This window comes from Vitis riparia, chromosome 10, assembly GCF_004353265.1.
Source record: "Vitis riparia cultivar Riparia Gloire de Montpellier isolate 1030 chromosome 10, EGFV_Vit.rip_1.0, whole genome shotgun sequence".
Classification (NCBI taxonomy): Eukaryota; Viridiplantae; Streptophyta; class Magnoliopsida; order Vitales; family Vitaceae; genus Vitis; species Vitis riparia.
This window is the reverse complement of record NC_048440.1, coordinates 23,278,903-23,301,808: the sequence shown is the minus strand read 5'-3', so window position 1 is coordinate 23,301,808 and position 22,906 is coordinate 23,278,903. Positions and strand designations below refer to the sequence as shown.

General features: G+C 36.9%; 5 protein-coding genes across 8 annotated transcripts; 3 read left to right on the top strand and 2 right to left on the bottom strand.

Moving 5' to 3' along the window:
* The first annotated feature begins 52 nt into the window (after positions 1 to 52).
* On the top strand, positions 53 to 2,777 carry LOC117924307. The gene has a single exon (XM_034842911.1). It carries the CDS (start codon positions 1,750 to 1,752, stop codon positions 2,236 to 2,238), a length of 489 nt encoding a protein of 162 aa, XP_034698802.1. The 5' UTR covers positions 53 to 1,749; the 3' UTR covers positions 2,239 to 2,777.
* A 105-nt stretch (positions 2,778 to 2,882) lies between these two features.
* LOC117924306 (probable serine/threonine-protein kinase PBL23) lies at positions 2,883 to 6,102 on the bottom strand. Its single transcript, XM_034842910.1, has 6 exons — positions 6,026 to 6,102; positions 5,207 to 5,415; positions 4,674 to 4,849; positions 4,400 to 4,589; positions 3,717 to 4,108; positions 2,883 to 3,472 (listed from the first exon to the last, which is right to left on the bottom strand). Exons 2-6 carry the CDS (start codon positions 5,340 to 5,342, stop codon positions 3,275 to 3,277), a joined length of 1,092 nt encoding a protein of 363 aa, XP_034698801.1. The 5' UTR covers positions 5,343 to 5,415; positions 6,026 to 6,102; the 3' UTR covers positions 2,883 to 3,274.
* Positions 6,103 to 6,151: 49 nt separating this feature from the next.
* On the top strand, positions 6,152 to 10,803 carry LOC117924305 (CDP-diacylglycerol--glycerol-3-phosphate 3-phosphatidyltransferase 1, chloroplastic). The gene is made up of 8 exons (XM_034842909.1): positions 6,152 to 6,768; positions 7,951 to 8,017; positions 8,124 to 8,198; positions 8,316 to 8,367; positions 9,384 to 9,469; positions 9,551 to 9,625; positions 10,076 to 10,170; positions 10,251 to 10,803. The coding sequence occupies exons 1-8, from the start codon at positions 6,167 to 6,169 to the stop codon at positions 10,342 to 10,344; spliced, it is 1,146 nt and encodes a 381-aa protein (XP_034698800.1). The 5' UTR covers positions 6,152 to 6,166; the 3' UTR covers positions 10,345 to 10,803.
* A 766-nt stretch (positions 10,804 to 11,569) lies between these two features.
* Positions 11,570 to 21,406, top strand: LOC117923991 (malonyl-CoA decarboxylase, mitochondrial). Of its 4 annotated transcripts, XM_034842530.1 has the most exons (18): positions 11,570 to 11,793; positions 12,272 to 12,399; positions 12,765 to 12,855; positions 12,934 to 13,060; positions 13,166 to 13,349; positions 15,018 to 15,162; positions 15,281 to 15,371; positions 15,942 to 16,000; positions 16,081 to 16,158; positions 16,602 to 16,685; positions 17,577 to 17,764; positions 18,407 to 18,535; positions 18,880 to 18,952; positions 19,813 to 19,898; positions 20,139 to 20,223; positions 20,775 to 20,858; positions 20,928 to 21,015; positions 21,317 to 21,406. In XM_034842530.1, exons 1-16 carry the CDS (start codon positions 11,710 to 11,712, stop codon positions 20,805 to 20,807), a joined length of 1,665 nt encoding a protein of 554 aa, XP_034698421.1. In that variant the 5' UTR covers positions 11,570 to 11,709; the 3' UTR covers positions 20,808 to 20,858; positions 20,928 to 21,015; positions 21,317 to 21,406. The 4 variants fall into 4 exon arrangements, with proteins under 4 accessions (XP_034698421.1, XP_034698420.1, XP_034698422.1 ...); XM_034842529.1 differs by lacking the exon at positions 21,317 to 21,406 and having other exon boundaries at positions 20,928 to 21,129; XM_034842532.1 differs by lacking the exon at positions 21,317 to 21,406 and having other exon boundaries at positions 11,730 to 11,793; positions 12,249 to 12,399; positions 20,928 to 21,129.
* LOC117923993 (chaperonin-like RBCX protein 1, chloroplastic) lies at positions 21,279 to 22,904 on the bottom strand. The gene is made up of 6 exons (XM_034842533.1): positions 22,683 to 22,904; positions 22,489 to 22,583; positions 22,163 to 22,280; positions 21,818 to 21,834; positions 21,661 to 21,723; positions 21,279 to 21,578 (listed from the first exon to the last, which is right to left on the bottom strand). Exons 1-6 carry the CDS (start codon positions 22,879 to 22,881, stop codon positions 21,510 to 21,512), a joined length of 561 nt encoding a protein of 186 aa, XP_034698424.1. The 5' UTR covers positions 22,882 to 22,904; the 3' UTR covers positions 21,279 to 21,509.
* Between the last annotated feature and the right edge of the window lie 2 nt (positions 22,905 to 22,906).

Sequence of the window (22,906 nt, the reverse complement as noted above, 5' to 3'; positions counted from 1 at the left end):
ACACAATTACAACTGTTTAATCTATGGAAGTTTTTCAGATAAAAGATAGACGATTGTAGTCATTCAATCATGATAGGTTCTTTTAGTGTAGAATGGGACCCCAGCTCAGTGGATGGAAGCAACATCCTTAAGGACAAGTCCTCCCATTTCTGTTGTTAAATAGTGACAATGGTGGAGCCAATAATTAGCTCAAGCCTTTGATTTTAAAGAAATGAGAAACTGTCCTACATTTAGAGCAACTATAATCCTTTAAAGCAGCCGGGGAATGCGGCCGATCACAGTTAGCATGATTGCCTCTGGTCCCTGACATGGGGTTCTACAAGGCTACGAGAATTAGGGTCGGAAAATTGTGCTTGTTGCAACTAGCATATGAGATAAAACACCTAAGGGTAGAAGGATAACAGTGACAACTGAGGGATATGCACCAATGGTTTGGGATTTTTGGTGGGGTTTGAGATGAGATAGGGATTTAGGAGGCCCTTATGAGGGTCAATCCTATGTCTCTTGTTGTCTCAAGCATCTTGTAATATTGTCATCCCAGGACCTTTCCAAATTATGCCAACACCAATTTTTGGGCCCCAAACCTAACTGCTAAAGTGGGAGACATGGCTTTATATCATGGAATGAATTCTACCTACTGGATCACAGCTTACCCGGTGACGACTGCCTTTTTTTTTTATGGGGTTATCCTATAATAGCTAATCCAGTTCTGATGGGGATTAGACTTTTTGGCGTTTTCTTTAAAAACTTACCAAAAGACAAAGGCAGCCTGTGTTTCTAGAAGTAATTATGCAACTTCTGCGGGTTGAACCAAATTCTGAACCCATTCCGATTTTAGGTAGACTTGGGTAGCCCCCTTTTGTAATTAGGGCTGGGCTGGGTAAAAAAAGATTAACCCGAATTCAATTCAGGTTGGGCTTGGGTTAAGACGTCGATGTGACCAATGCATAACCCATCCCATCTAAGTCTAACCCAATTTTACTTTTGAGGTTGGGAAAAATATAAGGGTTAAAAATCAGGTTGAGTTGAGTTGATTTATGGTTGGATTGAGTTTGGGTTGAATATCAATCTGCCCACGATAGACCCCTGTCCAAAAACGCTAGCTTTTGATATTTGAAGCAGTGAATATATTATAGACTTACCATTATAGTATTTAAAAGCAGTAGTGGGATGCTTCACAAAGTTCATATCCTATTCCATCTCAAAGTGAAGGAATGATTTCTGTCACTAAGCCTGAACGAGTTTCATCAATTGAAAAGCCTCATGTGTATAAAAGTGGATTTCATTCAAAATATTCCATCATTTCACTTTTATAACCGGGCAAAAACTAATACTAGAAAAGCAGAGAAAAAGAAGGAGAGAAAGAGCACTTGGCCCCCCCCTTTACCTAAAGGAGCACTCAGGTGATTCACCCAGCAAAGAAGTGAAAACATCATTGACCTGGGAATGGGAATTTCACCTACAACCCCATCAGTATCTAATTCTGGATTGTCTGATCCTGATTGAAAATAACGCGGAATGTTAATATTATTCCCAGAAGCGTGACAGGCGGATCCTGAATGTGCTATGATTAAAATGAAGATAGATTACATTCAAATTAGTCAAATGGAGAAAGGTAAATCCAGGAAAAAAAAACTTACAAAACACATGAAAATGATGATCCTATATCTCTATCCCAAGCCCCAATTATGCAAAATCTCATGCTGTCCACTTTGAAAAAGCACACCAATAAGCACTTTTTTAAGACCAATGGGGAGAAGCTCCAGACACAAGGCAATCCTCCCAGAACCACCACTCGCGTCATCTAGAAGTCTCCTACTTCAATTCAACCATACCATAAAAAAAATGGAGTATAAAGCAAGCTGCACAGCCACCAAGTGCCCTGAAAGAATGGCTGCAAAAGCTCCTGTTGAGGTGGGCACGAGGGGCACTGTTGGATCGCTTGTGATGAAGGAAATTGAGTATTTCAGCAGGCTTGAATTGGATCGCCATGGAAGTGGGAGCTCTCAGAGGTCTCAGGCACATGTAGTGGATGTGGCTTCCGGCAGTACTGGCCGTTCCAGGCATAGGTTCTGGTTCCTGGTAATGACATGGAGAAGGAAAAAGAGGAGGAGCAGCAGAACCTTTCTACCAAGCATCTGCTCTGTTGTGGAAGTTGCAGACAGCCACAGGCTGAACGGGATTCCTGGATTCAATTACAGGATCCTGAAGGATGATGTGAAGAACATGCACTTTTGAGGCTACTGTTTCAGAGAGAGTCCTGGTTTCTTCTGGGTCCACACCTTCTTCAATGTTAGATTCCTTCTTGTCAGCTTCCATTCTGTTAGAAGTTCCTTTTAAACCATTCTAGTCAGAGTCAGGCATCGAGATCCGGTCAGCAGCCTTTTGGATGTTTTCTCTTGTCTTTTAGGTCCCATCTCTGTTACTGATGCTCCCTTTACTGCTCACCTCATTCAAGGACAATCTTCTTAGCTGTAATGTTAATGCAGTAGGGAGAGCAGTGGCATATATCCTCCCTGAGAAGCAGACCTTTTCCGGGTTCTCTGTAGAAGATTATGTGTTCCATGGATCTCCATTTCTGCATTCTAATGGGAGATTGATTGCCATGGACTTCCAAAGCTGATGAACCTCCAGGCAAGGTGCAGTGAGCCTATGAAAAGCAGCAGCAACACTCACTCTGTACATAACTGGCTTGTAAATTTCAGAGCTTTACTATAATTCTGTTTCAGTTGGAGTGTATGGTTTCTGAATAAAATCAACAGGTTATCAAGGAGGAAGATCTGTAGAAATAGCTTTTGATTCCAAACCAAACAGAACCAGAAAAGCAAATTTTGAGGAAAGTTCAGACTACTGTTAAACTATCAAGGTTTCTTTGTGAAAATTTAGGGGTTCGAAAGAAAATTATGCGTAGATTCTCTACAAATTTTCTTAGATGTTTTCTCGTCTATAACCATCCACCTACCATCTGTCAACTCTTTCAACATTCTTTGATTGTCAACTGCTTTAGTAAGCATAGTAGTCTCACATGCATCAATTTCCACAAATTTTCATAACTATACAAACTATAATATCATCGATAATTAGGATGATATCCAAAATTAAATTCCCTTGCACAAAAAGTAACTCAGATAAGTTTTGCGCAGCAAGTTTTTTGATACATTTTTTCGCATAGCAGCAGGATTCTCACAGCCTTTTGGTGCCCTGATGCCTCAGCCACTAGATTCCTTGGATAATTTTTTTTCCCCTTTTCTTTTATGTTATTCCTAGTATTCTCCTAAACAGCTTTTGGTCTAGCTAGAAACTCAAGAGCAGCTACAACATCACTGATCAAAGGCCTGGTGCTAGCTTCTTCTTGGAGACACATGGCTGCAACTGCAAGAGCTTGATAGAGACTCTTTACCGGGTACTTCCCTTCAAGCAATGGGTCAGCCATCAGTGTAAATTTCTTCTTGTCTCTGAACAGTGGGGCTGCCTGGAAGATTGAAATGAGAGTAAAATCAACGTTTGCTTGGAGAATTAAAACTCAGTCCTCAAAAGTCAAATTAAGCCACAAACATCACATTCTCGATGAATTATAAGAGAAAGGATGGTTGTTTTTCTTGTCTTCTAAAGAGTCTGTATCAGGGATGCTCTGCTATGAATCTACGAGAGCTTAAAGGTGCCAAAAAATTGAGAAAAATACAAGAAAGCTTGACATGTAAACTCCATGAACATACCCAAGAAATCAGGTTCTGCTCCTCAGTTGGTCTAGTAGTGTCAATAACTCTCCTACCAGTGATCATCTCAAGAAACATTACCCCAAAGCTGTACACATCAGACTTGGTGGTCAGCTTGCCTGTCAATGCATACTCTGGTGCACAGTAGCCATAGGTTCCCATCACTCTGGTAGACACATGGTCCTGGCCTCCTGTTGGGCCCAGCTTAGCAAGTCCGAAATCAGATAGTTTGGGATTGAATTCCTCATCCAACAATATATTAGATGCTTTGAAGTCGCGATAAATCACTGGTGGGTTGGCACCTTCATGCAAGAATTCTAGCCCTTTAGCTGCCCCTTCAGCTATCTTCATCCTGGTAATCCAATCCAGAGGCTCCTGATTTGGAGGCAAATCTGAAAAACCCGAGAAATTTGTCAGCATCCATGAAACAAAAACTGAATCAAGATTAGCTATACAGCCTGGTAAGACTAGAGACGGTCTAGAAATTAGCTAGATGGTATGCTGGGTGAAAGTGAAGCTTCCTTACTACTGATTTTCAACAAGTTAAAGAACTTAGAACTTTGGAAATTTGATCACTGAAATGTTGATCATTGTGGGATTGGAAGCTTAGATTCTATATGGGATTCAAGTCAGGTAAGAGCCCCATATCTCCATCAAAGCAATTCAGTTGAGTTTAAGCTTACCAAAGAGGAGATTTTCCAGAGATCCATTGGGCATGTATTCATATACTAAAATTCTCTGATCCCCTTCAGCACAATAGCCCATCAGATTCACAAGGTTCGGGTGGTGAACAAGGCTTAACATCAGAACCTCTGCCAGGAATTCTCGGTTTCCCTGTACGCCATTCCTATCAAGCTGCTTAACAGCCACATCCTGAACACAAAGAGACAAAAGGATGAAGTTACGAAGATCATCCTGAAACACACATATAATACATAGAGACGGAGACTGACTGACTTGATTGTTGATATGCCCTTTGTAGACCCTCCCAAATCCACCTTCGCCCAACAAACACTCAGCCCTGAAGTTGCTTGTTGCAGTTGCCAGTTCACGGAATGTGAAAACTTGGGCAGAAATTTTCGGGTTTCCGGCTTTTAGTATCTCTTTGGTTAGAGTCCCCTTCTTGTCAGTACCTGCATTCACATAAATCACATAAACATAGGGTCGTCTACAACACAGATTTTGAATTCATCTGTGTGCTGAGCTCAATGCTGAAAAGTTTTGAAACAATTGATTGATTCTCAAGAAAAAAAATGCAAATTTGTCATCAGGGTTTATGCTCCTCAACAATCAACATCCCTATGAGAATGGATGTCCAGCTGACAACCAATAACAATAATGACATAGCTTAAACTTTCTGGGAAAAAAACTTAAAATCATGGAAAATCTTTTGATAAGTGTAAGGGTGTGGCTGAATCTGAACACAGAGACAAACATGGGAAACTGGAAAGAAAGAAAAAAAAAAAGAAGGAAAATCTATGCTATTGAACCTGCAGATTTCCATGCGATGTCTTTAACAAATGTGGCTACTGTTTTATCGTCTTTATTTTCCTCAATGCTCTTCTTCTTCTCCACCGTGTTGTCACCTGTTAATCTGCAACACAAGATGCAGTTCATCTCTTCCATAGCTCGATTCTCGACCCCCTCTGCTAAATCTCAGCAACCCCACCAAGAAATTCCCGGGAAAACTCTAATTCAACTGGTACCAACAACACGGTTTTCAGGCCCAAATATACGAAAGAATGGAAATGAAGAAACAATTCAGAAGTGCTAAGAAACGGAAAATTTTCCAGGGAAACAAACTTGCACTGTTTGTTCTGCCTGGAATCATCCAGCCATTTTTGTTTGGGATGCACTGTAAAATTTAGCTTTCCTCCTCTAATTTTCCAAGCGAGATGGTTGTTGGTAGTAACAAACGCGGGGAAAATAACTAACTTTTAACTAACCTATTGGGAATGTTTGTTTTGAGGTATTTTCTTTGGAAAACATATGATTTAAGAAATCTTAATTTTCTTTTTTACAAAATTTTTCCATTTGAAGGTTTATTGCCAAACCATTAATGTTTTTATTTTCATTTTTTCACGAAATAAAAAAAGGCCAATTTGTTATTATTTAGAATGAATATATTATTTATAATAATATGACTTATATTATAGAGTATTAAATCGGGTTTAAATTAGACTCGGGTATGAACTCTATTTAAATTAAATTCAACTTAAAAAAAAACTAAACCCTAATCGGACTCAACGTGGGTCCAGCAAACCCGCCTAAGTTGCACCAATAAACAAAAATCTCTTAAATCATTTTACCTTTGAATCAATTATCCATGGCTGGATCTGCGATTAAGAAGCCAAACAGACTTAACAGGGCCCGTCCAGATTTCGGGTGGAGGCCCATTCAAAGCCCTGAAACGCTACTACCACAATTACGGATTTGCCCCACGCCGCCAGATGACACGTTGCAGACTCCTCATCGTGACACGTGTTAAACCCCTGCAAAAACCTAATTCCGAGTCTTCAACCTCTGACGACCTCAGCAATGTTCCACCCATGGCGGTCTTCAGATCCCTCAATACCCTAATCCGAAGCCCTAACTCCAAACGCCTACTTCTTACTGTCTCAGCTTCAGCAACCCCATTCCCTCGTCTCTCCTCCATTCTCTCTCCGCTCTCTCTCTCCTTCGCCTCTCGCTTCACTTATTCTCACTCCAGGGTTCTCTCTCCTCTGTCCATATCTATCCCTTTTCGTGGTCCTCTCTTCCTCTCTTCTCCACCATGGAAGCTGTCCCAGTCCGCCACGCCTCTGCTCCTCCAAGGGGACGTCGTTTTACGAAACGTCGAGGCCTTGAAACTTCTTCGAAATCGGAGCTTCCCGATTAGGTTAGGAGGGTTCGGATCCGTTTCGGCCGGTACAGGCTTGTTGGGTCGGCTTGACAAGAAGCAATTGATCAGCGGCGATGTGGATGTGGCCTATGGCGATTTCGTCAAAAATTTCTTGAATTTGCCGAACTTAATTTCGTTTAGTCGATTGGCCTCTGGTCCTTTGCTTGCATGGTACGTATTGACTTTGTGTAATTTGAGGTTTAGTGGTTTCAGTCTCTCTCTCTTTTTTATTGATTTTATTTTATTTTTTATTTTTTATGGAACTGCATGATTCCGCCATTTTCTTGGAATCCAAACATTAGTGTAAGGAAAATTTTGGAATTTGCATCAGAGCAAGAAAGTTGTAACTAAGAAGAAACCAATTAGGAATGCTAACTTTGAGAATCGAATTACTAATAATTATCAATTTTCTGTAGAAGCTTAGACTATTTCATTACCAGTTTGTATTGATTCAGAGCGCAAGTTGGTCCCCTGAAATTCTTTGAAATCAGCAATAGCGTGTGTATATGTTTCCAGGTATATTTGAGAACATTAATATATAGCATGACACTTGAAACCTACCACAATACTTGAATATATCACTGTTTGGCTCGAACTTTCAAACTTTCTACCTTGGACGCGTGCTATGTAGCATGGAGACTAAATTGGGACAGTCTCAGTTACAGGTGTAATAAGAGAGGAGCAACACTGTATATAGGATATTTCCAAGCTTCCTTTTTGCACAAGCTTCATCTTTATAGTTGTGCAATTGTTGGTATAGCTATTTAGATGAGTGAATCAAACTTAGATATTTTTCAATATAGTATAATTATTCATTTCATGTCATGTTTGTATTCCTCCTGCATTGCTTGGAAAGCATTGGAACAGAACATTATTGGACCATTGTCTTTGGTCGGATTCAGCTTATTCGGTGCCAACAGATGGGTTTCAACTGGATTCCTCCTGCAGTGGTTGCATTTTGGCCAGTCCAAAAACCCTTTTTGAGATTTAATGTACCGTATATTGTTTGTATTAGGTATAGGTTGCACTTCTGTACATGAATGACATTTTTTTTACAAGCGAGGAAATAGTGTGCTCAAAGTACATGGGATGTACGTACTTGAGTGACATTTCTGAAGTTTAAACTCAAGTATGGTTTCATGCTTCTACAAACCCTAGTTTTTATACGTCTTAAGTAGCTTCATTTTTTTAACGACTATTGGATGTTTAATTTCACATGGTGTCTAAAGTTCCTTGTAGTGTTTCTATCATTTCTTCCTTATGTTGTTTGTGCCAATATAATATTCTCAATTGATCTTTTCTTTTAAAGTTTGCTTCATATTACATTGGAAGCTGTTAACAAATTTTAGGCAGGATGATTTTAAATGAATGGTATCTTTCTGCATTTGTGGGGTTGGCTGTCTCTGGAGCAACTGATTGGGTATGATATGGCAATCTTTTTTATTTTTTATTTTCATAAACATGAAAACAAATCCGGGATATAAAATGATGATATTTTAATTATTTTCTCTGATGTTATCATGTAGCTAGATGGATACATGGCTAGGAAGATGGGAATTAATTCTGTAATTGGTTCATACCTTGATCCTTTAGCGGATAAGGTAATTCAAGCTTCTCCTCCTTCCAATTTTAGTGACAAATGAGGCATGTTGTCTGGTTCACTTAAACCTCCTCGGTAGCAGAGTTGGGTTTGATGGTTTATTCTCTCCTTGGTACAGGTTCTAATTGGGTGTGTTGCATTGGCGATGGTGGATAAGGATCTTCTGCACCGTAAGTGGTCCTTCTGTTAGTTTTTCATTAAAATTACTCTTACGAGTTGATGGAAACTTTTGCTAATATACAAAAGGCAAAAAAAAAAAAAAAGGAGAATATGTTCTGGCTACAAATATAAACTGACAGCAATTATAATCATTTAAGATCCTTAGGTATCCGAATTACACAAACCATGATTATAAACAATTCTTTTGCAAGTTTGGAACTCTTTCCATGTATAAGTCAATGAAGTACATTCACCAAATATTTCCTCATCCTTTAGGCACTCTTTTATTTTGGATCATTTTAAAAATGACCAATTGAGATGGATTCAAGGGAGATACAAGGTGACAAGGATTGTGAACATTCTTTTACTAGCATCTCTGGCCTTTATATCAGGACGGTTTGGCATTTGAAGTACTAAAAGTTATGTCCAAATTCTTCATGTTTCCTTGTCTAGGATTGTTTGAAAAATAGAATCAGCACATACCTATTACACCTACATTTTTAATGCTTCATTTTACTCATTTGTGCTCTATGGCTATAAGGCATTTCTGGGTCTTAGAAAATGCAAATCCATAAACTCTACTTAGAGTTACTTGGCCTTATCCAAGAGTTAAACAACACTTGCCATGACATAAATCCAGATTCTAGTTCGTATGTATATCACAGAAGGTTGTGTTATGGATGTCTACCTGACATGACCTCCTTTAGCTGGATACTGGCGTAGTTCGCTTTGACGACCAAACCCCCCACTTCCTACAAAAAAGGAGAAAAAGAATTGGTGTGTCATGTTATTATGCGTCTTTGATCCACCTATCTATATCATGCATGGGACTTCGGCTTAATGCTGCAGGTAAAATGGATGACAGTGGATGGTGGTGTATACTATCTGTTCAAATATGCATGCTCATTAATATGACTGCTAGATTCTTGAAAGCTAAGACTCAAGCACACAGACACTTCCAGGCACAATGCTAGCATCATGTATATTTAATATGAAGCCAATAATATCTAGTTTTTGGGTTGTGAAGCTGGACTTGTTGGACTAGTGGTGCTGCGAGATGTTGCCCTCATTGGTGGAGCAGTTTATAAAAGGGCTAGCAGCTTGGGCTGGGAGGTGAGGTTCCATAACTTTGACTTGGGTACTTGCACTAAACTACTGATTGGGCTACATTTCTGATTGAATATTTTCCATCAGTGGAAAAGTTGGTTTGATTTCTTCAACCTAGATGGTACACATCCCCAGAAGGTTGAGCCTCTCTTTATTAGCAAGGTAAGTTTCACATTTCTTTAAGCTGAATATGTAGTGCAGAATGCTAAAATAAAGCTGGTGAGATACAGTGTCAGAATTTCTTTGCCCTGCAACCTGATCTAAATTTCCTCTTCATGGAGGCTTATTAATTATTTTTTAGAAATTCTGTACTACTAGCATACAATAATTAAAAACAAGGATTTGAGAACTTTATGATTGCAAGCTGCATTACTTGGACTTAGATACAAGTGTGGGTTGAGGGCATGAGGAATTGGATACAATTGTCCGGTGTGGGTGTGTATAGGTGTCACATAGTACATGGGGGCATGACTGAAACATCAAACTGTACAAGTTTTCCTTATTTGTGCCCTATATGAAATGAAACCTATAACATAAACATGTTTGACAACCATAACGATTAAAATGAACAAATTTTTCTTCTCCTCCTACTAAGGACTAAATTTTTGACAGGTCAATACGGTGCTCCAACTGGCTTTAGTCACTGCAGCCCTTCTTCAACCAGAATTTGGAACCCAAGAAACAGAGTCATACATCACATACTTGAGGTAATCCAACCCCCACTTCTGTCAAATTCCCCATTGATAAATTTCAAGAAAACAATCCTCAGCTTTTCAACTTGAAACAGCTGGTTGGTGGCTTCCACAACAGTAGCTTCCACTGCAGCATATGGGGCACAACACATGAGAAACAGGTCCAAGTTAATCGCAGGATCGCGCTAGTCTGAACTTCACAATACTAACCATACTGTCAAGTCGGTAAACGTCCTTGAGCCTTGAGTTGGAGATTGTAACTTGATGAGGGTAATTGAAAGTTTGTTGAGGAGAACATGATGAACCAGGCTTTGGTGTCTAACATCAGACCGAGGGAACGCAGACTCCTTGTCAAAGCTGAATATTCCCATGGTGTCCTGTAAATGACCAGTGAACTCACAACCTCTGCAACATCAACATGAGAGTATCAGCATTCCAATGAAGTATGGGATTGATAAGCAATTGTTCTTGAAAACATTCAAGGTTGTAAAGCAAAAAATTGAAGATGCAGAAGCTGCTCTGATGTTACTGGTGTTGACCTACATTGTTTAACCCTTGGTTTTGAGATTTAAAGCAAATAATTGAGTCCACTGCTTTGCCCTTCTTGAGTACAAATAAACTTTGAAATATATGCTTATTACTTATCAAGTTCTCCATTCTTCCCAATGGTTTGGATGCTTCAAACACTGGCTTCAGCTGGACAAACAGGTGTAAAAGTTGTTTTTGAACTTGAGAAATGATTCATTCTTCAAAACCAATCCAAATAGAAGGCAAAATCACTATCTTTGGGTAATGTTTGAAATTGAAATGATGGAATGCAGGGTGAAAAAGAGAAATCAATTTTGTTTTTAATTCATTAATATGTTTGTATTGGCTTTATACAAATAAGAAATTTATTATTATATAAAAAAAGAGGGGGTGGTATTTTCAAATATAGTGTTTAAATTTATGTTGGGAATTTTTCTCTCAATTTATTCCATGTGAAATTATTATGATGGAAAAGTTTCAAAAATATTTTTCATATTTTTAATTGTTTCTTAAAATACTCTTAATAATATAATTCTAAAAAAAATGTAAGTAAATAATTAAAGCATAAAAAACCATTTTTCAAAGTGCCTAACCTTTATCACAAGGGACTATATAATATAATCAAATTTATTAAATATATTTAAAGTCCAAGTTTAATAAAAATAATATATTTATAGAAATATTCTAAGGTATATTACATGATAACATAAATAGGTGAGTCAAGTATGTGATCAATCTGTGGTCAATAATCTTTTCCCTTCTAGTTTACCCCAAAAAGGGCAAAATGATGTCTGACTGAGTAGCTAAACGCAGCGTTTTGACCTTGGGGACAAAAACCGCGCTTTTCTGTTAAGGCTAACGGAAGACACTGCAGCTACAAAATGGCTCCTGAAACGGTGTCGTTTTGGGGTCCCGTATCTTCTTCCATGGGTTGTAGCGAAAAGGACGCATGAACAGCGATAGCGAGAGCTCAACGTCCGTTGGTGGTAATTCCGGTGGTGGCGGTGGCTCGAGTGAAGTAAAATTATGAACAAGAAAGGTTTAGCGATTTTGATGAGGACCAGAATGAAACCTACGAATCCCTCTGAGCGCTCTCTCTTCCCTGCCGCTGTAAGCATTGCCCTCTTTTTCTCTCTGGAATTCTCTTTATATTTATGTCTCTACCATTTTAATTCACATTCGGTTCTTCTCTCTATTTTTTCCCGAATTCCAAGTATTTTTGCTGCCGCGCAATCGGATTTGATTTTTGGAGGCGAGATTTTTAGGGAGTTGGTAGATCTTCGCTGTCCAATTGTTTTTCTGGTCCGATTCCAGCCAACCAAACAGAAAATTTTGTGAAAACAGTAGGTTGTGTTTGGTTCTGGATCAAGTCTAGTTAATTGTCACATAATTGGGCTTTTTAATTCCTAGATACTTCAAATCAATCCAAACAAGTAACCAATTTTCTTTCTTCTTCTTCTTCTTCTTCGTCTTCTTGTTTTTTAATTGAATCGAGTAATTGAAGCATTCTATCCATAAAAGTCACAGTTTTGGTTCTTTGATTGGAAATTTATTGACGCATTCAGTGGGAGTTTCTATCTTTTGACAGAATGAAGCAAATAAATTGGTATCCAGCTCTGAAATCAACCAATCTAACGGAAGCATAGCACGCCTTGCTAGAGAGGAAAAGAACAAAATTTATAGTCAAAAGCTAAATTCCTCAGGCAATACATACAGGTCTTTATATTACTATGCCCAACTCTCTGTGTTTGTAATTTCCTTTTTCTTTTTGTTAAATGATTTGAGTTTTTGTGTTTGGTTGCTGAGAAAACTAAGGGAAAATAAAAGTCATGAAAATGAAAATTTGAATCTTTGTTTCATTTTTTATTATTTTTTTATTTATTTATATTGTTTCTTTGGCTTCCAAAAGTGAAATTCCTCAACTAAGCCAAACAGCTGTTAAGAGTCAGTTGAGTGGATATTTCTGAAAAAACTCAAATCAAAATTCACTTTTTTTTTTCTCACCTACATTTATCATCAAACAAATAGGAATCTATGTTTTTAAATCGAAACAATCTTTACCGTGTTATTTATCTTTTCAGAGAATTCAAGTTTGTAAGGGAGACTATGCACTCAGCCATATCAATGAACAAAACTGAAGTTCTAGACGATGTACTTAATAACTTCTCTGAGGTAATTTATACGAAATGATAATCATGTCATGGTGTAAAACTTCTCTCCATGAGTCTAATAATAGTACATCAAATGTAGGGTTATTCTAGCCTCTCCCATGAAAACCGTCAGAAATTGCTTCTCGTGTTAGCAAAAGAGTATGATCTAAATAGAACACAAATTCGTGAACTGATAAAACAATATCTTGGTTTGGAGCTTCCTAGTGGTAAGTGTTTCTTGTAGTATTGATATTTGAGTTCAAAACATTCTTCATATTCCCTATTTTCATCTTTTTAAGAAGTGTCTTGGATTTGAAATCACATTGTTTCAGGTGAGAAAGCTCAATCTTCTGGTACTGAAGAGGAAGGCTCACTTTCTGCTTTCTATCGGACTGAGCGGAATTTGAGACATGCTCTCAAGCCAACCTATGAAGTTCTCTTTGAACGACTCAATACACACCCTGGAGGGTTGAAGTTCTTGTCCATTCTCCGAGCTGATATCCTATGTATTCTCACGTAAGGTTATGATCCATATGCATGTGTGTGCGTTGAACATTTTGATGATTATGTGTAACCTTAGAATGTACGTTTAATAATTTTTTGGTTAGCATGTTAAACACATGCCTGTGTAGCAAATTGGAGAATAATTTTAACACTTATAAAAATATGTAAAAGCATTTCCCTTTATTTTCATATTTCATTTGCACAAGAAAAATAGTTTTGCATTTCAATTGAGCAACTGACTGAAATTTTTGTTCCCTTTGTTATATAATTGCAATCTATTGTGCCACTGTAACACGTGTTATATATTTTACATAATGGTTGTTTCTTCTGATAGATATTAAACACAACCATCCATGGCTCTTCCATTCACCCACGATCCTTTCCTCTCTCCCAGATGCACAAAAATCTATTTCACAAAGTGGGACAGATAATTAATTATCAATTCATTGACCCACGAGGATGCATGCTTATTGTTCATGTAATAATATATGTACTTTAACTTGACTATTGAAGAAAATCATCTGTGGTCGTTCCATAAAAGACAATCACAGACAAACATATGCAGACATGCTCCCATGTCTGTATTTGGGAAGTTTCTGTTTCTAAAACCTAGCATCTATGTCAAAGAATAATGCATGCCCATGCTCTCGATGTCGATAGGTCTTGGTTTAGAGAAATTTTAAACAATTAAAATATTCAACAAAAATTGAACATTTCATTTAAGGAAAAGATTTCAAGTAGCTGACCTGAAATTTTTTTCCAATAATCCCGTTTAATAATAATAAGAATTTTAAATTAAAATACGCAACAAAAAGTAGTCAGTGTATTCATTACAGTAGGCCCTCGCTAGTGTGTGCTCTCTTCTTTGATGAGAGAGTAAGGGAAGGATATCAAGTAGCTAGCCAGAAGATTTGTTCCATAGTATCCTTTCATAAGCATAAGATTAAGAAAAACACAAAATAATTTGGCTACTTCGAAGTGGGACAAACAAGACTGTGTGAGGTACAAATTGAAAGAAAGTATTGCACAGGTTGAGGTTGTTAAGGTTTGAGAAGCACCTAGGATCTAGTAATAGGGAGATGGGCCTTCAAAATTGCTGTTTATTGAAGATAAGAAAATATAACTGGTACCATTCAGTTTGTACCTGAGAAAGGCTGTTGGAAGTGGAAAGTATTGGAGGGGTCATGCAATAGCTCTATTATGTTCTCCTTGAAAATTATTTTCTTTTTAGTTTCTTAGTTTGAATTCTCTTATGAAGAAAGGGTGAGCAAAAAGACTTAACCATTGACAGAATTCTCCCTTCTCATTCAGGAACCTCTTATCTTGAAAGGTGACACAGCTGATGTGATTCCATAACAAAACCATGGTTACTTAGATTATACTACTGTAACTGTAGCTGAAAATTTTGGATGATATATGTGAAATTTGCATCTGCCCGAATTTATAGATATATATATATATATATATATATATATATATATATAACACAGTAGTTCTTTACATTAGCCTTCTTATGCCATAAAAAAGTTAAAAGGGGGTTGAATATTGTAACTTTTATGGTTTCTTATTTGAGTTGTTGTGGATCTTACTCATCAGAATTACTGAGTTCCAACATCAGTTGTAATAAACAAACCAGAGGAACGTCAGATTCTCATGAATTGTTTCTTGTCTATTATACAGAGAGGATAATATTGCATCTTTGAGAGCACTCGATTCATATTTAAAGGAGAAGCTTATCACATGGCTTAGTCCTGCTGCCTTAGAGCTTCACCATATTACATGGGATGATTCTGCTTCCTTGTTGGAGAAAATTGTAGCATATGAGGTATGTTTCTCTCTGCAATATTTGAACTGATTTTAGATTTGCATAATGTAGTATTGTGTATTTTATTTTTTTATAAAAGAATATAGCATGTGTATTTTTGACAATTTCATATGTTTAGGCTGTGCATCCAATCAGCAGTCTTACAGATCTTAAGAGAAGGCTGGGAGTAGGTCGCCGTTGCTTTGGATATTTACATCCAGCAATACCCGGTTTGTCATTCTTTTCCCTGCTAGAGTTGACAATGACAGTCTGTATTTTCCTTCCCCATCCCCCTGTCTAATTAGTTGAGTTTACCCTGGTTTGTGTGGTCAACTGGTTTCTCTTGTTTTGGAGTATTCACTTTGTTTTCAGTGGTATGATTATAATCCATACTTTGGGCTTCCCTTCCATTTATTTTTCAAATATTGTAGCATGTTTGGTAACTAGACTCACAACATAGACAAATGCCAAATCAGGTGAGAGATGAAACTATTATGAAAGATGATGAAACTGTAGAGTCAAACCACTGGCTGATTTAACATGGAAATAGAATCAGGAGGAATAGCAATCTGCTGGAAAATTTTGCATCCAGGTTGCATATTTATATCATGTTAATTTTACAAAAATTTGAACAATGAAAATTTGGTGAGCTACTATGTTTAGTAGCAGAAAATGTTGTTAATTACACAAGAGTTTAGGTTTTAAAGATTGGAATTTATACCAAAAACTTAATTCTTTTGTGTTTCTTCTTTCTATGGTTTACATTAGTTAATGCAGTTTAGTTACTAAATTTTCTTTAGGTGAACCTCTTATTTTTATTGAAGTTGCACTTTTGAAGAATGTGGCTCAAACGATACAGGTTTTTTTTCTCCCCATTTATCTTCTGTGTTCTATGTTTATTAGTAATGTATTTCTAATAGTTCTCATTAACCATTTCAGGAAGTTTTGTGGAATGATCCTCCTATACCTGAATGTGAGTCAACATGCGCATTATTTTACTCTATATCATCAACTCAGGTAAGAATTGATGTTGTTGTTGTTCTTACTGCTGATATTACCACTATTATTATTACTTGTGTTTGGAAACATTGAAAGAAACCTGTATAATTGATTTGAGTATGGATCATTTCATCATGCAAGTTTAGAAAAAGATGGAACACTTCTGGGACCATGTTAAATGTTTCTCACACAATAATGAGCATTGTTGGACTCACCACTGACTGGAAACTCAGCCATTTTTCTTTCCATAATGTAATTGTTTGAATTGCATGAAGTTGCATATTGAGATCATGTTTACGACTAAGTAGTCGTTGATGGTCAATACTTATTATTATTTGTCTGTTTTAACTTTTTCTCATGATAAATTTATCTATAGATTTTTTTAAATCCATGATCAGGTCTTTATATTTTAATAATCTTTGTCAGTGCACTTAAAATCTGCATACTTGTGATCATGGCAGCCTGGCTTAGCAGGGATCAACCTAGGAAAGTTTCTCATTAAACGTGTGATTAAATTGGTGAAAAGAGATATGCCACATATTTCTGTGAGTACTTCTATACTTGTTTTTCATCACATAAGTTGAAGAGCTCAGAAACTTTCAAAACAGAACTTACTAAGCAGGTTTTGCAGAATGATATTAGTAGTATTTACCTTTCTATTTATGTCATTATCTATCCTATTAATTTGAATTCTTTTCTCACTGCTCATTGTTGTGAATAAGCTTGGTCTGAAACAATAGTGATCATGTTATTTGTCATCAATCTTTACCAATGTGGTGGCATACTTTTACTGTTGGTCTGTTAGCTTGATATTCTCATGAAGCTAAATAATTTTTATAGTTTTCAAAATTTAAATAATAAGCCAATAACATCATTATTCACATCCAAATTCAAGAGTGGCCAAGGAACTGCATGTAGATTTTGCAAAAGTGAATGTTAAGATGCATGGCTGGTTTCTCTCATTAAAGGGTGATGAGCAGTTGATGTAACTGATTATCTACTGGTTCTGATGGGTAACATTGTTAAGATTATGTCAGAATTTATTTGGTTGTATATGTCACCCTTAGAATTTGCTCTTTTATGAAACTTCTCTTGTTTCCCTTGTGGAAAAGGATTACACTATAATTCCAGCATAATCTAATCACTTCAAAATGCAATCTTTGACAAAAATAAGGCTTGGCTTACATTTCACAAAATAAGGACCCCATGCTAGCAGCTCCATGGCATCAACCTGTTGCTGGCTTGTGCTAACTGTAATTTATGCAGGATTGATCAATTTTGCTTTCTTGCAGTCAAAATAACATGAAACGAACAGGTTTTCAAAACCTGTTATATACTACACCCAGCATTGCTGGTTTGCTTTCTTTCATCTTCTGCACAAGTTTTGTTCCTGCCATTGCTTTCTAACATTTTATTTGTTATCATTTCCTCAAAAGACCTTTGCAACACTAAGCCCTATCCCGGGGTTCATGCAATGGCTCCTATCAAAGTTAGCATCTCAATCAAAGCTAGCTGAAACAGAGACCAGAGGGATGGCCCATTCATCAGCAGAGAGTTTTGGTTCCACATTTCGGGAGAATATTCTTGAACCAGAAGAAGAGAGAGCACTTTTGGATTCATCTGTGTAAGCTTTATTTTTAATGCCATTACACTAGGTAAGCCAACATGGTAGCAATTTAATTACCTTTCAGTAGTTTCGTTTTTGATGGGAACATTTGGAGCCTCCTGGAAATTGAGGCTCTGCTTTGTTTTTGTTTTGTATGAATTTGGAAGTTTGTATTTGTTGTCTAGAAGAGAATGTTTGCTGAAAAAAATATGGTTATTTGTTGTCTAGAAGAGCGTTTTCTGAAAAAATGTGGTTACTGGTCATCACTAAAAATGATCATAGAATTTGAATAGATGTCATCTCATGAAATCCTGAGAACATTTTTTTTATTATTAGCAATGCTCATCTTCAGATTGATGAAAGAACATGAAAAGCTTGTTTAAATTTCCATGCAAACCGAAGGGAGTGATAACATGTCCGAATTGTTTCTAAAGGACCTCAAAGATGCTACTTATAGAATTTTCTTTTTATTTGCCATTCTTGAACAATTCTTTGATCCATCAAGCGGTTTCTAAAAATGTTTGAGCAAATTTGTCATTCACAAATTGCATGTTCTTAACTGTTATGATACGTAAAATTTCTTTTCTTGTTCTTCATATGTGATTGAGTTCTATGCCTATGTTATACTTATACTTTAGCATACAAAATAATATTTTCCAGGGAATTCACTGCTGGGGCAAGTGGCATGGAAGTGATGTGGAACTTGCTGACAGATGCAGACTTTGAGTGGATCAATTCAGCTAGATTGTTGTCAGTACTGAAACCCCCTCTGATGAGATTGTGTGCCAGGTAAATTATATACACTCCAGTCGAAGCAATTTGCAAGGAAGATCCAGGAATTGATCATAAAACTGTCTACCAAATTCTTATACTTTCTTAGCTATTGTTAATTGACAAGTCTCATGAAAATAAAAAACTGAATTTGAACAGGAGACCAATAATTATGAAAAGTGTCCATCTTATCAACCTTTGGTTCTGGTATGCCTATAGATGACAGAAGTGCTAACACTTTCCTCTCTGTGAATGATTGTTCATGAGTAGTCCAAGTTTGCCCCTTGAAAGCATGATAGAAAGTTTGCATCAATGCATGCTTCTGTAAACAAAATTTACTGATATTTCTCCCATGACTTCAGGTACCTTCTGCAAGAGAAGAAGAGAGGGAAAGCTCTAGATTCTGTTGCAAATTTTCACTTGCAGAATGGAGCGGTATGTTATGCAACCTTAATTTGTGTTTATTTGTCCCTTTTTTCAATGAAGTTCTCATCATGTGAAGCCAATATGCATTCATCTAAAATCTTTTACCAGAGGAAAAGGTTTAGGAGTTCTATTGGAACATTCTTACCATAGAGGAAGATTTTGGATCTGCACCTGTTTCCTGGTTTTAATTTTTCGCTTTTTTTTTCCCATACTCAATAACAAACATATGGAGCTGTGCTTCTGGTTTTAATTATTCACATTTTTTCTCCCATACTCAAGAACAAACTTATGGAGCTGTACTTTTGGATACAAAAGTGGTGGGCAATCAAGAGACAGCTGTTCAGGAGATATTTAGCAGTTTTAAGGATTTTTTATAATGGAAAAGCCTATGAACGATGAAGTTAACAATGAGCACACTGCAGAAATACTTAGGAATAATCTATGAAATACACCGGGTGTTAATTCAGATATTTCTAGCATTCTTAGACAACCATTTTTTGCAAAATTGAAAATACAAGGGGTTTTTGTAGTAAAATAATTACATGCAGATGATTTCCCAAAACTGAATTAAACCATTGAATATCGAAAATTCCACTTTGGTTGGCATAAACAACTGATCATCGTTGCATCATTGCAAGTGAGGATGAAAGGAAGATATCTGTTTCATCCATTTCCAGAGGCAACCCTTTGTTCCTTAAATAACATGGGTTCCACATGGAGCTATTATATTGAAATTTTGCGAAGCTCGATAGTAGTATATTAAGTTTTCATGTGTTTCTTCTTATAGTTCCTCTTTGTGATCTGAGTGGGGAAATTTTGAAGAGCTCAATATTTTTTTACTTACCCCAAGTTTTCTTAATGTGGAATAGATGGTTGAAAGGCTAAATTGGATGGCAGATCGATCAGAAAAAGGCCTTCTTCAAAGTGGAGGTATCATGGTAAATTATGTTTATAGGTAAATTCCCTGTCTGAAAGAAAATTTTTATCTGTTGATCATTCGTCAGTTTGCATATGACAAAAAGTGAGGTATCTAGACATGAAACTCAGTAAGTGGATTACCTAATACTTCAGTGCTTCCACCTGAATGACCTACCCTCAGGACTTAACTCAAAATCAATGGGTGAAAATGTGCCCTATGAATTTTGAATGGAAAACCTTGCCACTTTGCTACTGGCCTCATGAGTATGAATTGCAGGCTGGACGATATTGAAGAATATGCTCAATCATATTTCAGCTCTGGTCATATCCATACATCATCTGATCTCTGCTGCTATGTTGAGGTAATGTGCTCTCCATGATAGAGCTTGTTTGCTTCATGTCTCTACCTATCAGTTGATTTTGAATATATTCCACCTACACCTCTCTCCCTCATAGCATAGCTTTAAAAGGCATGCCTAAGCCCAAGGCACAATCACTCCCTGGTTATACCGATTTGCTTGTTAAGACATGCACCTTGTTAAAGAGGTGTGCCTCGATTACTTTACCTTTTTCTTTTTAAACATTTTTAGTCTTGAAATTACTAATTGTATATTCAAATTTATACCATTTTATTACCTTTTTTTTTTAATGTATCTTTTAAATGTTTTGAATCTTAAATTTTTTTTATTAATTTGATTAGATTTTAGATCATATTTTATAAAATTGATATGTATCCTAAGTTAGGTTTCATTTTACTCGAGTGTGCACCTTATGTTGCATCTTGTGTCTAAGCTAGAGGAGACTATTGCATCTTAGGTGTGGCTTGCGCCATTTAAGACTAGGCCTCTGAGACGCTATAAGTCCCCTCTTCCTTTTCCTATGAACTTAACCTGGATTTGATTTTGGTTTTCAGCCATTGAAAGAGAATGAAACCACAAAAGATTAGGAGTGCCGCCAGATAATGGTGCAAGCAAAGTGGTTTTATCTCAATTGACAGGTAAAACGTGTATGAATCAGGTCTTCTCCCTTTCGTTTCTATTTGCCTGATTTTACTGAGGGTTTGCAGCCAGTGGAAGAGAGTGAAGGAACAAAAGGTTGCAAGCAGCACAGGATGATAGTGTCAGTCCAAGTAATACGGTTGTCTCAATTTACAGGTAAAATGTGTATGAATTATTAAGAATTCAAGAAAACATTTGTAAACATTACATTTATACAATGGAATAAAAAGAAAGCTCAAGCTGGCTCCATTATGGGATATTTTCATAATATATATAGTTCATTTTAGTGATTTCACATCCTTTTCTTTTGAAAAAAAGGCTGAAAAAAGCAAAATAAAAAATACCACTGGAATATGATCATAGCCTATAATTGAAAAAAGAGGCAAGAAAGGACCATCACTGCAGAAGATGCAAATCCATTAGAAATCTAATCATTTTTTTACCATTTAAACTCTAGAACCTTGATCAATGGAGAATGGTGACAGTGAGTTCTCATACATCGTCATCTCAGACTTATCATGGGGATGTGGAATGAAAGTGATACAGGTATGTCTGAGTTATTCATTTTGCATATCACAATATATCACATTGCACGAGTGCTGTATTACAATATACACACATACCCAGAATGGTGTAGAGATTGATCACTTCTAGCTTTCCGAATGACTGGTTTCCAGGACATAATCCCTCATAATTCCCGTGTTACTTTCATCAACCATCTTCCATAAGCATGAACCAAAACAATGAGAAGAATAACAATAGATCAACAGGAAAGAGCAGACAAGCAAATCAATTCCTCACCTTAAAAGCTAACCGCTTCAAATTGTCCCACTCAAAATCATTTTTACAATATGCAGATCGAACCTGGATTAAGAAGCCATTATCATTTATGTGATCGACATTTAAAGGTTCATAAAAGAACAGTAGGCAGCATTTCCATTCTCAATAATCTACTAACCTCTAAAATGCGCAATGCTGTCATTTGGTTGCCAATACATAAGACAAAAAAACTCGAAGTCAGATACTTAATACAGTATATGAACCTACTTTGCAGTCACATAGAATTCAATTTATAGAACCCAGGAGCACATAATATGGGAAAAAACATGGAGTGAGCTAAAATCTGCCACCATCTCTTTGATTAAAGCTCAGCCATAAAATTACAAATGTAGTATAAGCAAGCCAGTTAGTAGAAATCCCAACAAGTGGTAACGACTTATGATGGGTATGGGAGGCCTTGTAATGATCTCATTGCATAGTAATTCATACTTGAAAGAAACATTCTGAGAAATTAAGGGCAAACCTAAGCCTTTATGCCTTGAGGATTCGCGCATCAAATCTGAGCAGAACTTGTCTCCATCACTCAATGAGTGTCTGCTCAAAAACTCCATCAATTCCTCGTATGCCTCAGGGTTATAGCTCTGCTCTAGCAAATAACTGTTATCAAATAAAACTGTCCAAATATACATGATTATACCATAATTACATGCATGCTTTGTTAACAAAACCATATTTTTAAGCAAAATTTATATAACATCATGCTGTAGACAATTTAACCAAACATAAAGGATTCCAAAAGGGAGATTCAACTTTAACCAAGTAGAGAAGTAAAGCAGAGAATGGAAGAACCTGAAGCTGCGCAGTGACAATCCTAACTGCAATGTAGGTGAAGAAGTTGTGGATGTTTTTGGCTGCCTTGGCTTCTGGTGATGCTTCTCCAAAACCTGCAACAAACCCCATTCACAAAACACCCACACCTGTATTTCGCATTTGGATTTGGTAAGGATTACAAAGCAGGGTCGAAGAGAAAGAGGATTACCCACCACCGACATACATCTTCTGACAATGAACTCGAGTGGGTTGAGAAATCCTTTGTTTCCATGGTCGAGAAGGATAGGCTCTGGTTCTATCGGGTCTGTAGGAGAAAAATGAGAGCTGAGCAGAGGGACTAATTGCAGAGGCTTCCATGGGCAAGTATATCAGCAACTCAACCCCACCTTGCCCACTAACAGGACTGAGCATTCTTATGTGCCACCAAACAAAAGTG